This window comes from Phocoena phocoena, chromosome 5 (assembly GCF_963924675.1).
Source record: "Phocoena phocoena chromosome 5, mPhoPho1.1, whole genome shotgun sequence".
NCBI classification, from domain to species: Eukaryota; Metazoa; Chordata; class Mammalia; order Artiodactyla; family Phocoenidae; genus Phocoena; species Phocoena phocoena.
This window is the reverse complement of record NC_089223.1, coordinates 37,267,556-37,281,376: the sequence shown is the minus strand read 5'-3', so window position 1 is coordinate 37,281,376 and position 13,821 is coordinate 37,267,556. Positions and strand designations below refer to the sequence as shown.

Genomic DNA, 13,821 nt, shown 5'->3' with positions numbered 1-13,821 from the left:
TAAGTGATGCAAAGCCATTGGAGGCATTGATCAGTGGAATTATTGCTCAAACCTATAGTTTTGAAATATCAACTTAGGTAGAGACTGAAGTCTGGAAAATTATTTCAGGAAAACTTCAATCATAACGCTGTTAAAGGAAAGGCATGGTAATTAGATGTAAGACATCCAGCAAACAAAATTTTTAGGATGTAGAAAATGACTCAGTCATAAGGTGAGTATGGAGTAAAAATCAATCAGGGGTTTCAGGCTGGGAGGCTAAGAAAATAGAGCTGCCATTAATAGAGATGGGAATGTTGAGAAGAAATTTACTGCTGAGTGGGTGAGTCTAAATAGAGAGGATGTGTTTGATTTTAAACAAATTGAATCTGAATTGGCAGCAATCTTGTGCATTCTGGCCAATATTTTAATTTCTCTATGACTAGTTATATTCATCATTAAATATTGTAGTGGAATTCATTTATTTTCCAGTCATTCCAGAAATAACAAACTGCTCTGTAAACTAGTCTTCAGCTTTATTCACCTTAAATGTATTTCTTGCAAACTTAAAAAGGATTTACTCAGTCAGGACTCAGGTTCATCTATTCAGAGCATGTAGAAATTATTTATGTCAATAGCCTTAGACACTGTTCAGGAAAATTATCCAACACTTGGGATTAGTGCAAAAAATGAGCATGTAACTTTTTAATATCATACTTGAGCATTTTTTTTTTTTTTTTGCAGTACGCGAGCCTCTCACTGTTGCGGCCTTTCCTGCCGCAGAGCACAGGCTCCGGACGCGCAGGCCCAGCGGCCGTGGCTCACGGGCCCAGCTGCTCCGCGGCATGTGGGATATCTTCCCGGACTGGGGCACGAACCTGCGTCCCCTGCATCGGCAGGCAGACTCTCAACCACTGCGCCACCAGGGAAGCCCAATACTTGAGCAATTTTTAACAAGCCCTCTTAAGGGTCATCTGCCTGTTTTGTGGAACATAACTTTTTGGACTTAATATTCGCAATTGATTAGGGTCCAGACGTTTTACAACACTGTAAACTCGTAGAAAGCTGATAAAGTGAAACTGTTGGGTTTTTTTTCTGCCTGGTAGAAAACATAACCACAAAGATAGGTCTGGTTGCCCTGTAGGACATTTATAAGTTTTGATTTAATTTAGTAATCTTATTTCAGTGTTCTTTTTTTCACAGACTATGTAAATCCTAATTTCTCATATCTTCATGGAACTGCTATTCTACCATTTCCCTCATTAATGAGTTAAAAGAAACTTCTTCATGCAATCACTTTATTTTTGCATAAGAATTATGGTTTTAATGATTAAAGAATTAGGCCTTAATAACATACAAACTTTGTTCCTTTACCAAATACTTAAACCTTTCTTCATATGGCAGACCATTCATTGATTAATGATTAATGGATCTCACTTGTACCATTTCTGATCCCATTTTTCCCACTCTGAGCTGTACAGTTTGCATAAAATGAATCATGGGAATAAGAAGACTTTTGTAGAAGTGTTGTGAAAGTATTGAAAAGAGAATTATGAATTTTTATGTCATCACAGATTAGTTGCTGTGGAGACCTGGTTGGGGCCAAGGGGAAAGTGGAGGAGGAGATGAGCAGAAGATGGGGCATTCTGGAGTGGGTGGCATGATTCTGAGCTCTTTGTAAAAGGGAAAAAAGATGAATTCATGATAATTTCAAATAAAGATGACACTCTGCTAAACTTGTCCAGTCCCAGCCTAAGATGCTAGGTCACCCTTCACTGGATCCTGGTATTTCGTCTTCTTAATGATTATAAGAAAATATGTTCTGGCCATTATGGGAATTCTTAAGGTAAGGAGTCTTTCTGCCTTAGCAGGTGGTATCTTGAGGCTGTAGGATTCAGTCTTTGGGTTCTTTAATCAGCAGCAGATGGAACATGCAGGTAAGTTAGAAGCAGCTTCTACAGACCTGTATTGATATGGATGCTAGGCTGAATAAATAGGGTGGGTAGACTACCAACCCCAATGATTCCCTTAACCCTCTTTGAGGAAAGGGAAGACTTGAGATAGAATTGGACATTTCCTCAAATCTAGAGGTGAGAAACGCAGGTCATACAAGAATTGCATCTGTTTGGGCATCAGAGTGGCTGTGGGTACAAACTAAAAAGCAGTTATCAGTGTGAAGAATTGATTAATTCATTCTACCTGTTTCCCGAAGCAAGTTAAAGTGCATGGTAACCTCCATACCACTATGGAGAAGACTATGGAAGTTCCCTAAAAAACTAAATATGGAACTACCATATGACCCAGCAATCCCACTCCTGGGCATAGACCCTGAGAAAACCATAATTCAAAAAGGCACATGCACCCCAATGTTCATTGCAGCACTATTCACAATAGCCAGGACAGGGAAGCAAGCTAAATTCCCATTGACAAATGAATGGATAAAGAAGATGTAGTACATATATACAATGGAATATTACTCAGCCATAAAAAGTAACAAAATAATGCCATCTGCAGCAACATGAACCTAGAGATTGTCATACTGAGTGAAGTAAGTCAGGCAGAGAAAGACAAATATCACATGATATCACTTATATGTGGAATCTAAAAAAAAATGGTGCAAATGAACTTATTTACAAAACAGAAATAGAGTCACAAATGTAGAAAACAAACTTATGGTTACCAGGAGGGAAAGGGAGGGGAGGGATAAATTGGGAGATTGGGATTGATATATATACACACTACTATACATAAAATGGATAACTAACAAGGACCTACTGTATAGCACAGGGAACTCTACTTAAACCTCTATAATAACCAATATGGGAAAAGAATCTAAAAAAGGGTGGATATATGTATATGTATAACTGATTCACTTTGCTATACACCTGAAACTAACACATTGTAAATCAACTATACTCCAATAAAAAGTATAAAAAAATAAAGATGGAAATGAAAAAATAAAGTGCATGGGAAAAAATTATACATCAAAGGTAGGACACCAGGTCTACTTTCCTCTAAACTAATAATCTGCAGTCTACATTTTTGCCAGCATGATCTGAGTGTTGTTTAAATCTAAAGATATTCTCTTTCTATTCAAAGCATAAGTCTTAGGAAAAATATACTAGCATTAATAAGTGTAAGTAAATTACCTCAAATAATTCTAAAGCACATTAGTAAGATCAGTAAAATATGTATATGTACAAATGTGTGTTAGATTCTGTAGATTGCAAACTGAAAGATTTTCTATGCTGACTTTAATTGGATCTCATCTTGGTTAAGGCTTCAACTATGGTTACATCAACCTTGCTAAGAGTGCAAACATTAGAGTGAATGAAGGAAAAGGTTTTGGCTGGAGGGATTCCTGAACTCTACATTGACTTGGTGGTCAAGAGGGCATTATGGTTCTGAATTTTGATGAGGCACAGTTACCCTTTAACCAGCCCATGTTAACATTTCTTTAAGATTCCTTATTACCTTAAAACAAGTTCTGAAAGAACTCTTGTTCTAGGTCATTATAATCAGAATAATCAGAATGAATGCCACACTAAATATCAAAAGGAATAAAACTAAAATCATTTGAGGGAAAAAGAGTCATGTGATATTAGTTCATGTGCTCTATTGGCAATGTTATTGACCGCAATCTCTCCTTAAGGCCAAGAAAAATACACGAGTATTGGTTTATTGGTTATTCACTGAGAGTGAGTACCTGAAGGAGAAGGCTGTCCTTTCACAACGCCATTCTTAGTCTTTTCTTCTGAATTCATGACTTCCTTGTAAATAAGTTCTGTAAGAAACAGTTATTAGTGTTATAAAAGTCAATTTCCTCCTTAACCCAAAGAGGAGATTCATTAGTTACTGACAAGTAATAACATGTTGGTGAGGCTGAGTAAATTACAAACCAAGTGGAATTTCTTTACTCTTCTATTTCTACATTTTCTTGAAATAACACAGAGCCTGGCAAAAGTAAGTGCTCAATAAAGCATTTGACCAAGAAAATGTATGAAGAGTACACGTTACTTGTTTTCTGAATTCTTTGGGAGATTTCTGATGCTTTCTAATTTTATCTCTTATGGATTTTAATGGCTCAGTTTTGAACCTTCATTTGTCTTTTATGTTCACTTCCTAAGAGATACACATATTCTTCTTGTGGCTTTATATTGTTACTTTCTATCAGTTTTCCAACTCTTATTCATGTTTTTGCTAGATTCAAATCTTGGATTTGTAAAACTAAACTTGCATAAAATCCAACATTAAAAAATTATTATATTTATTCCCAAACTTGCATCCATCTCTGGCTTTTTCATTACTAGAATTAAAAATATGTATATCTTCATTACTTTTTACTTTATAGCTTTTAGCTACAAATTATTCTGTGCCATTCATTCGTGCTTTGCAATGGCTTACAATTTATATAATCATCATCCTTTACAGGTATTTCTTCAGTTTTTCAGAATTTAGTCTATGTCCATCCTCCTCAAGTGATATTTATACCCTATCACTTACCTAATCATGAACACCTGAGTGCCTTCTGGTCCTTATTTAGATCAAATCAAGTCTTTTTCTGTCTATCATCCTCATCTTTTTTTTTACTTGATCTACTGTTTATATGTGCTTATTTTTCCATACTCTCCAACATGACCTCTTGAACAGGGGATTCTCTTTACTAACTTTATAACACTTTTTGCTCATTCTTACCGGTTGGTTTCCTCTTATATCTTCATTCTGGTATTTTCCTCAAATTTTTTTTTCTTTTCCAAACTTATAATTATTAATTCTTTCAAGGTTGCTCAAATGTTTCTTCCCTTCAGATCTCCCCTTTATGTTCCTCCTCATAATGACCTAATCATGTGTTATAATCTGCATTTGGCTTTATCATATTTATTCTACTCTGTGGTTATTTATGTTAGTGGAACAATTCTTCTCTACCTTGTCTTACGCTGACTATGACCTTGATCATGCAGTATGTGTTTGAAAAAGTTTTCTTGAAAAAAAAGTTAATTAATGTATTCATTTACTCTTTTCTTACTTTAAAGGAGAATAAGCCACTCAGATACATGAATTTTCATTTAAATTCTTGAGTCCTATAAATCAAGTGAATGAATTCATATATTCACTATCTTTTATTCTATGATGACTAAAACCATCTCAGGCATAATTTTATCCATTTTATGTGATAATTTTATGTATAAACATGGAATGTTCAATTCTGAAATTTTGAATTAAAGTTTGCCCTCCACCATGACAAATATTTTGACAATCAGTACTAATTTTTATAAAGTGTCAGTAATTAATTCCTTTCATTCTTGAGTAAATGCAATACTGTTATTAGTATGAAAAGACAGATGAAGTTTTAGGAGCTTTGAAAATGGTCTAAGAGGATAGCACTTAGAAAATCATCTGTTACTAAATTGTTTTAAAAGGAAAAGCCTTAAAGATGTTTTCTGAGTTTCAATAACGCAAAAGGTACACTTATTTAAGCAGTAGGGTCACCTTTCCATTCTTCAATGGTGTGTTCTCTTTCATCCAGCTGTTTGTCGTATATCTGGGGTGGGGGCTGCAGAATAAAAACAGACAATAAACCTTCTGTAATAAACTAAAAATAACTAAACTCTTACAATGCATGAGAATATTTTGCTATTCATTGATTTTAGTGGTGATCAGAATCTCATATAAATTGTGGAGTAATTACAGTGGTACATAAGTTAAAATTTCCCCACAAGCTTATGAAGGATTCATTTATATGCCAAATAAGCCAGCAGAATCCAAATCCTGAGAGCTCACTTCCCAAAACCTTCTGATTCAGAACTCAGGTGTAAGCAATTAATATTCAGTCTTTAAAAATCAAACAAGACGCTTGATTACAAGGACCCAGAGGCTATTTCCTCCATTCACTAGCCCTATAATAGAACCCTACTGAAACTATCCCAGACTGATAAGATTTTGTTCCATTTTAGACCCCTGTGAAAAAGACTCTTTGTTTTTTATTATTATTTTTTTTTACATCTTTGAGTATAATTGCTTTACAATGGCGTGTTAGTTTCTGCTTTATAACAAAGTGAATCATTTATACATATACATATGTTCCCATATCTCTTCCCTCTTGCATCTCCCTCCCTCCCACCCTCCCTATCCCACCCCTCCAGACAGTCACAAAGCACGGAGCTGATCTCCCTATGCTATGCGGCTGCTTCCCACTAGCTATCTACCTTACGTTTGGTAGTGTATATATGTCCATGCCTCTCTTTCGCTTTGTCACAGCTTCCCCTTCCCCCTCCCCATATCATCAAGTCCATTCTCTAGTAGGTCTGTGTCTTTATTCCTGTCTTACCCCAGGTTCTTCATGACATTTTTTTTCTTAAATTCCATATATATGTGTTAGCATACGGTATTTGTCAAAGACTCTTTAATACCTCTCAACAGATCGTACTACTAGTCCCCAGTGTAAAGAAATATTTAGATCTAATCAATTTTTTGTGTGTGCAAAGCATCATAAAACATCTTTATACATAGCTGTGTGCCCTATATTTAAATGATTTAAGATATTTTACCCCCTCAGGCAGAAGCAGCTGCCAGTTGTCTAGAGAGATGGGTCACCTTGAACCCCTGAGTGGCCCCTGAGTTAACCCTCTCTAGGAGAAATGATGTGACAGGACCTTTAGTCTAACATTGAATCAGCATTCCTCTTGCTATGAGGAATTTGGACGTGGAAAAAGAGAAATTTTCACAAATCTAGGTGCCTTCCAGGAAGGAAGGTCTCAGATAGATTCCCTGACCTCTTCCTCCCAATGTTTGGACCTAGGGAAATCTATCACAGTGACATAGAGTAGCTCCAACTCAGCTCAAGTAACACGGAAAGAAAAAAATCTCTTGGAAAAATAGAGGTGAGAGAGAAGAAGTTGAGGAGGTATATTGGCTAATAATGGCTTCAGGGCAAAGAAGAGCTACAAAATGTCTGGTGTCATGAGACGGGGTCCCAGAATTCATGCTGTCCAACACTCCAAAAGCAGCCATTTTTTTGGTAAGAAACTAACAGTTACTCAATAAAGTGACTCAGGTCTATTAGGACAGCATCCCTCAAAAATGGCTGTCGTAGGAACATTTCAGACAATATCTTCAGAGACAGCTTCTGACTTCTGTGGGAGGTTCTTTGGCCTGGGAGCAGTACCCTAATACCACAATTGTTCTTCTTTACTGCACGCAGAATCTCTGGTAGCCTGAATCACAACAGACATGAATACTCATCCTAGCCCTAATATGCTGGGGCAGCCTCACATACTACAGAAGTAGTTGGATATAAAAATATAAGACTTTGATTAGTCGTGGTAGGGCAATTTAACACAATACTGAATTACTGAGAAACATCTACTGATGAGGCCAGACATTCCTTTAAAACCTGTGATTGCTACTGGGACAGAAGGCTTTAAACCAGCTACTGGGATTCAGATGTGGCTGACTGAGTAGCCTTTACTGAAAGAGCTAAACAGAACAAGACCCCACCCTACCCCATAACACTAGTGAGGACACAGAAACACTGATTATGTAAAGTTAAGGGCACTGGGATGATTGAGCACTGCCCCCAGGACCTGACTGAGGGAGGACCTTCTACCCCAAACTATGAAGAACTTCCCAATTATAGGAATATGATGATTTAATGAATGAATGAGTAAAACAAAGTTATTTTTGAAAATCTGTGACACTGTCATCTAAGGAAGCTAATGCAAAGCCAAACTCTGGTTATGTAAAGATGCTTCACCAAGTGGTAGGTTTTCTGCTTTGCCTCTTCCTGAGCTTGTATAAAGCTGTGGTCAGGTCCTCATCTAAGTGGGCCTTGTCCAGGTCCCCCGCAGACCAGTGTGCACAGCTCTCAGAGCTCACACCCCACCCAGAGCTCTGTGCATTGTTGGCGCCTCTTCTAACAATAGACTCAGCTCAGGATCCTGTGTGGCTGGCTTCTCCATGCAGTGGACTTTTCCATTCAAGTTTCAAAATTAAACATGGCTCAAGGGTATAGTTTCTGTCAAAGTTCGTAAATGTTATTTTCTCTTTGCAACAGAACTATTTGAGAGAGGTTTTCCTTGGAGCTTTAGCATACAGCTGTTGCTGATGTAGAAAGCACAAAGTAATAGACTCTAACCACAAGCTACAAAGAAAGAAAGCAAAGTACTGAGTCCAAGGTTTCTCCTTTCAATAAACCAATGGGCTGCTTTAAACACACTTGCATTATAGTTATGGTTGAAAGGGGTACATGTTCAGGGTTTGTTTGGGTTGTTTTTTTTTTAAAGAGAAGATTCAATCACCTGCAGTGGAAGAGTACTTCACATAAAGATGTCTTCTACATAAGAATATAAAATAGTAATTGACCAATAATCCAAAGAGAGTAATGTCATATTCAAACACATATATATATGTGCTCAGTCAGCAATTGTCACATGCAGTGGTCTATAACACTCTCTGCACCTCCCCGCTAAAGAGAAGCTAGTGGTCTACTGCTCTGTTGTTCCTTTTCCCCACTTTATTAAACAGAAAGGATTCTCTCTTGCTAGGTAACAGTCTAAATAAAAAAGAAATGAGGAGTGGGTATCATGAGAAGGGCCCCAGAGAGTATTTTAGGAGAGTTTAGTAGATTAGAACAATTTGAGATGTGAGAAAATTAAGGGTGAGAAGAAATTAAGAATAATTTATGGAGAGTTATTAGAGCCTATGATTTGCATGCTTTTGAATATTCTTCGAGACTGGAGATTCCCCTTCTACTATTTTGGAAGATTTGGGCTCTACTTCCCTGATTTAAATTCTTAGAGGAATTTATATGGATTGCATAAACAGTAATGGATTAGATGTGCTTTATGATGGCACTATATATACATATACTATTTGTTTCAATTAAATAAGATAAACACATGGCCAAATACGAGTCACTATGAGTTAGTAAATATTAGAATTAATTAATTTATTTATTAAATTCATTCATTCAATTAAGGTTTGGGGCACCTAGTATATGCTAAGCTATATTAGAAATTGAGATTTCAAAACTGAATAATGTTACTGCTGACCTCAAGGAGCTCACAATTTAGTGGGGTAAGACTTATGCAAAACAGATAATTAATACACAACATGATAAATGAAAGAAATTTGTAGGTGGTATATGGGAGCAGAGTAAAGAAACTGTAACAGAACTATAGCAAAACCTTTTTCTTTTTGGAGTAGGTGACACCTGTACTAGTTCAGTGAGCAAAAGATGTCTTGGATATTGACAAGATAAAAAGGGAGAGAGAAAAAGATGACTCTAGGCCACAGAAGCTAGAGAACAGAATGGTGGTGGTGGTTGTAGTTGTGGTGGTGGTGAGGTTGGTGGTGGTATTGGAGGGAGGTGTGCTTCTCTGCTCCAGTGCACGCACGTGCAAAGAGAACTGGAACCAGTTCTGTTATTATGAATTATAACTTATGTGGTCAGAAGTGACAAGAGATAAGAGCCGTGAATAGAGAAGTAGATGGGTCAGGGAAAGGCTGGATCAAGGATGGATTTGGTTACCATGACTGGAATGAAGACTTCTTCATAATGGGGGAGAAACCACTGAAGAATGCAATAGAATGGTATGGCCAAATTTACAGCTGGATTGAAGAAAAACACAAACTGAATTCAGAGAGAAGAGTCAGGGAGCTGCTGGATGATCTAGAAAAAAATAAAAAGGTCTGACTGGGGTAGGGAAGGTAAAAATGGGTAGAAAATATGGATTCAAGAATACTTAATAAATATTAATAAATAAAATTGGTAGAATTTTGTTTTTGATTGAATGTGATGATGGGAAAGAAGAATGACTCCCAGATTTCTAAGCTGAATAGCTGGACAATGGCAATACTAGTGGAGCCAACTAAAAATATAGAACGGATAAAAGGAAATGAGCCTAAGTGCTATGTTGGCAGAGATGTCTATTTGATAATCAAATATATGATCTGATGTTCACAGGAATGCTGTTGGCTAGAGATGTGTAGATTTTTTTTTTTTTTAAACATCTTTATTGGGGTATAATTGCTTTACAATGGTGTGTTAGTTTCTGCTTTATAACAAAGTGAATCAGCTATACAGATACATATGTTCCCATATGTCTTCCCTCTTGCATCTCCCTCCCTCCCACTCTCCCCATCCCACACTTCCAGGCTGTCACAAAGCACCGAGCTAATATCCCTGTGCCTTGCGGCTGCTTCCCCCCAGCTATCTACCTTACTACGTTTGTTAGTGTGTATATGTCCATGACTCTCTCTCGCCCTGTCAAAACTCACCCTTCCCCCTCCCCATATCCTCAAGTCCGTTCTCCAGTAGGTCTGCGTCTTTATTCCTATCTTACCCCTAGGTTCTTCATGACATTTTTTTCCCTTAAATTCCATATATATGTGTTAGCATACGGTATTTGTCTTTTTCTTTCTGACTTACTTCACTCTGTATGACAGACTCTAGGTCTATCCATCTCATTACAAATAGCTCAATTTCATTTCTTTTTAAGGCTGAGTAATATTCCATTGTGTATATGTGCCACATCTTCTTTATCCATTCATCCGATGATGGGCGCTTAGGTTGTTTCCATGTCCTGGCTATTGTAAATAGAGCTGCAATGAACATTTTGGTACATGACTCTTTTTGAATTTTGGTTTTCTCAGGGTATATGCCAAGTAGTGGGATTGCTGGGTCATATGGTAATTCTATTTGTAGTTTTTTAAGGAACCTCCATACTGTTCTCCACAGTGGCTGAACCAATTCACATTCCCACCAGCAGTGCAAGAGTGTCCCCTTTTCTCCACACCCTCTCCAGCATTTATTGTTTCTAGATTTTTTGATGATGGCCATTCTGACTGGTGTGAGATGATATCTCATTGTAGTTTTGATTTGCATTTCTCTAATGATTAATGATGTTGAGCATTCTTTCATGTGTTTGTTGGCATTCTGTATATCTTCTTTGGAGAAATGTCTATTTAGGTCTTCTGCCCATTTTTGGATGGGGTTGTTTGTTTTTTTGTTATTGAGCTGCATGAGCTGCTTGTAAATTTTGGAGATTAATCCTTTGTCAGTTGCTTCATTTGCAAATGTTTTCTCCCATTCTGAGGGTTGTCTTTTGGTCTTGGTTATGGTTTCCTTTGCTGTGCAAAAGCTTTGAAGTTTCATTAGGTCCCATTTGTTTATTTTTGGTTTTATTTCCATTACTCTAGGAGGTGGGTCAGAAAGGATCTTGCTGTGATTTATGTCATAGAGTGCTCTTCCTATGTTTTCTTCTAAGAGTTTGATAGTTTCTGGCCTTACATTTAGGTCTTTAATCCATTTTGAGCTTATTTTTGTGTATGGTGTTAGGGAGTGATCTAATCTCATACTTTTACATGTACCTGTCCAGTTTTCCCAGCACCATTTATTGAAGAGGCTGTCCTTTCTCCACTGTACATTCCTGCCTCCTTTATCAAAGATAAGATGTCCATATGTGCGTGGGTTTATCTCTGAGCTTTCTATCCTGTTCCACTGATCTATCTTTCTGTTTTTGTGCCAGTACCATACTGTCTTGATTACTGTTGCTTTGTGGTATAGTCTGAAGTCAGGGAGCCTTATTCCTCCAGCTCCTTTTTTCGTTCTCAAGATTGCTTTGGCTATTCGGGGTCTTTTGTGTTTCCATACAAATTGCGAAATTTTTTGTTCTAGTTCTGTGAAAAATGCCAGTGGTAGTTTGATAGGGATTGCATTGAATCTGTAGATTGCTTTGGGTAGTAGAGTCATTTTCACAATGTTGATTCTTCCCATCCAAGAACATGGTATATCTCTCCATCTATTTGTATCATCTTTAATTTCTTTCATCAGTGTCTTATAATTTTCTGCATACAGGTCTTTCGTATCCTTAGGTAGGTTTATTCCTAGATATTTTATTCTTTTTGTTGCAATGGTAAATGGGAGTGTTTTCTTGATTTCACTTTCAGATTTTTCATCATTAGTATACAGGAATGCCAGAGATTTCTGTGCATTAATTTTGTATCCTGCTACTTTACCAAATTCATTGATTAGCTCTAGTAGTTTTCTGGTAGCATCTTTAGGATTCTCTATGTATAGTATCATGTCATCTGCAAACAGTGACAGCTTTACTTCTTCTTTTCCGATTTGGATTCCTTTTATTTCCTTTTCTTCTCTGATTGCTGTGGCTAAAACTTCCAAAACTATGTTGAATAAGAGTGGTGAGAGTGGGCAACCTTGTCTTGTTCCTGATCTTAGTGGAAATGCTTTCAGTTTTTCACCATTGAGGATGATGTTTGCTGTGGGCTTGTCATATATGGCTTTTATTATGTTTAGGAAAGTTCCCTCTATGCCTACTTTCTGGAGGGTTTTTATCATAAATGGGTGTTGAATTTTGTCGAAAGCTTTCTCTGCATCTATTGAGATGATCATATGGTTTTTCTCCTTCAATTTGTTAATATGGTTTATCACATTGATAGATTTGCGTATATTGAAGAATCCTTGCATTCCTGGAATAAACCCCACTTGATCATGGTGTATGATCCTTTTAATGTGCTGTTGGATTCTGTTTGCTAGTATTTTGTTGAGGATTTTTGCATCTATGTTCATCAGTGATATTGGCCTGTAGTTTTCTTTCTTTGTGACATCCTTGTCTGGTTTTGGTATCAAGGTGATGGTGGCTTCGTAGAAGGAATTTGGGAGTGTTCCTCCCTCTGCTATATTTTGGAAGAGTTTGAGAAGGATAGGTGTTAGCTCTTCTCTAAACGTTTGATAGAATTCACCTGTGAAGCCATCTGGTCCTGGGCTTTTGTTTGTTGGAAGGTTTTTAATCACAGTTTCAATTTCAGTGCTTGTGATTGGTCTGTTCATATTTTCTATTTCTTCCTGATTCAGTCTTGGCAGGTTGTGCATTTCTAAGAATTTGTCCATTTCTTCCAGATTGTCCATTTTATTGGCATAGAGTTGCTTGTAGTAATCTCTCATGATTTTTTTTATTTCTGCAGTGTCAGTTGTTATTTCTCCTTTTTCATTTCTAATTCTATTGATTTGAGTCTTCTCCCTTTTTTTCTTGATGAGTCTGGCTAGTGGTTTATCTATTTTGTTTATCTTCTCAAAGAACCAGCTTTTAGTTTTATTGATCTTTGCTATTGTTTCCTTCATTTCTTTTTCATTTATTTCTGATCTGATTTTTATGATTTCTTTCCTTCTGCTAGCTTTGAGGTTTTTTTGTTCTTCTTTCTCTAATTGCTTGAGGTGCAAGGTTAGGTTGTTTATTCGAGATGTTTCCTGCTTCTTAAGGTGGGCTTGTATTGCTATAAACTTCCCCCTTAGAACTGCTTTTGCTGCATCCCATAGGTTTTGGGTCGTTGTGTCTCCATTGTCATTTGTTTCTAGGTATTTTTTTATTTCCTCTTTGATTTCTTCAGTGATCACTTCATTATTAAGTAGTGTATTGTTTAGCCTCCATGTGTTTGTATTTTTTACAGATCTTTTCCTGTAATTGATATCTAGTCTCATGGCGTTGTGGTCGGAAAAGATACTTGAAACAATTTCAGTTTTCTTAAATTTACCAAGGCTTGATTTGTGACCCAAGATATGGTCTATCCTGGAGAATGTTCCATGAGCACTTGAGAAAAATGTGTATTCTGTTGTTTTTGGATGGAGTGTCGTATAAATATCAATTAAGTCCATCTTGTTTAATGTATCATTTAAAGCTTGTGTTTCCTTATTTATTTTCATTTTGGATGATCTGTCCATGGGTGAAAGTGGGGTGTTAAAGTCCCCTACTATGAATGTGTTACTGTTGATCTCCCCTTTTATGGTTGTTAGTATTTGCCTTATGTATTGAGGTGCTCCTATGTTGG

The 13,821-nt window shown here is 36.8% G+C and overlaps 1 protein-coding gene across 4 annotated transcripts in view; it reads right to left on the bottom strand.

The window, feature by feature from the left end:
* The window catches only part of MAPK10 (mitogen-activated protein kinase 10), a 355,433-nt gene that overhangs the window by 9,198 nt on the left and 332,414 nt on the right, over nt 1-13,821 (bottom strand). For all 4 annotated transcript variants that reach the window (XM_065877702.1, XM_065877699.1, XM_065877700.1 and 1 more), the window contains 2 exons: nt 5,467-5,530; nt 3,683-3,760 (listed from right to left, as the gene is read on the bottom strand). In XM_065877702.1, the coding sequence (XP_065733774.1) occupies nt 3,683-3,760; nt 5,467-5,530 (142 nt within the window). The remainder of the gene's footprint in view (nt 1-3,682; nt 3,761-5,466; nt 5,531-13,821) is intronic.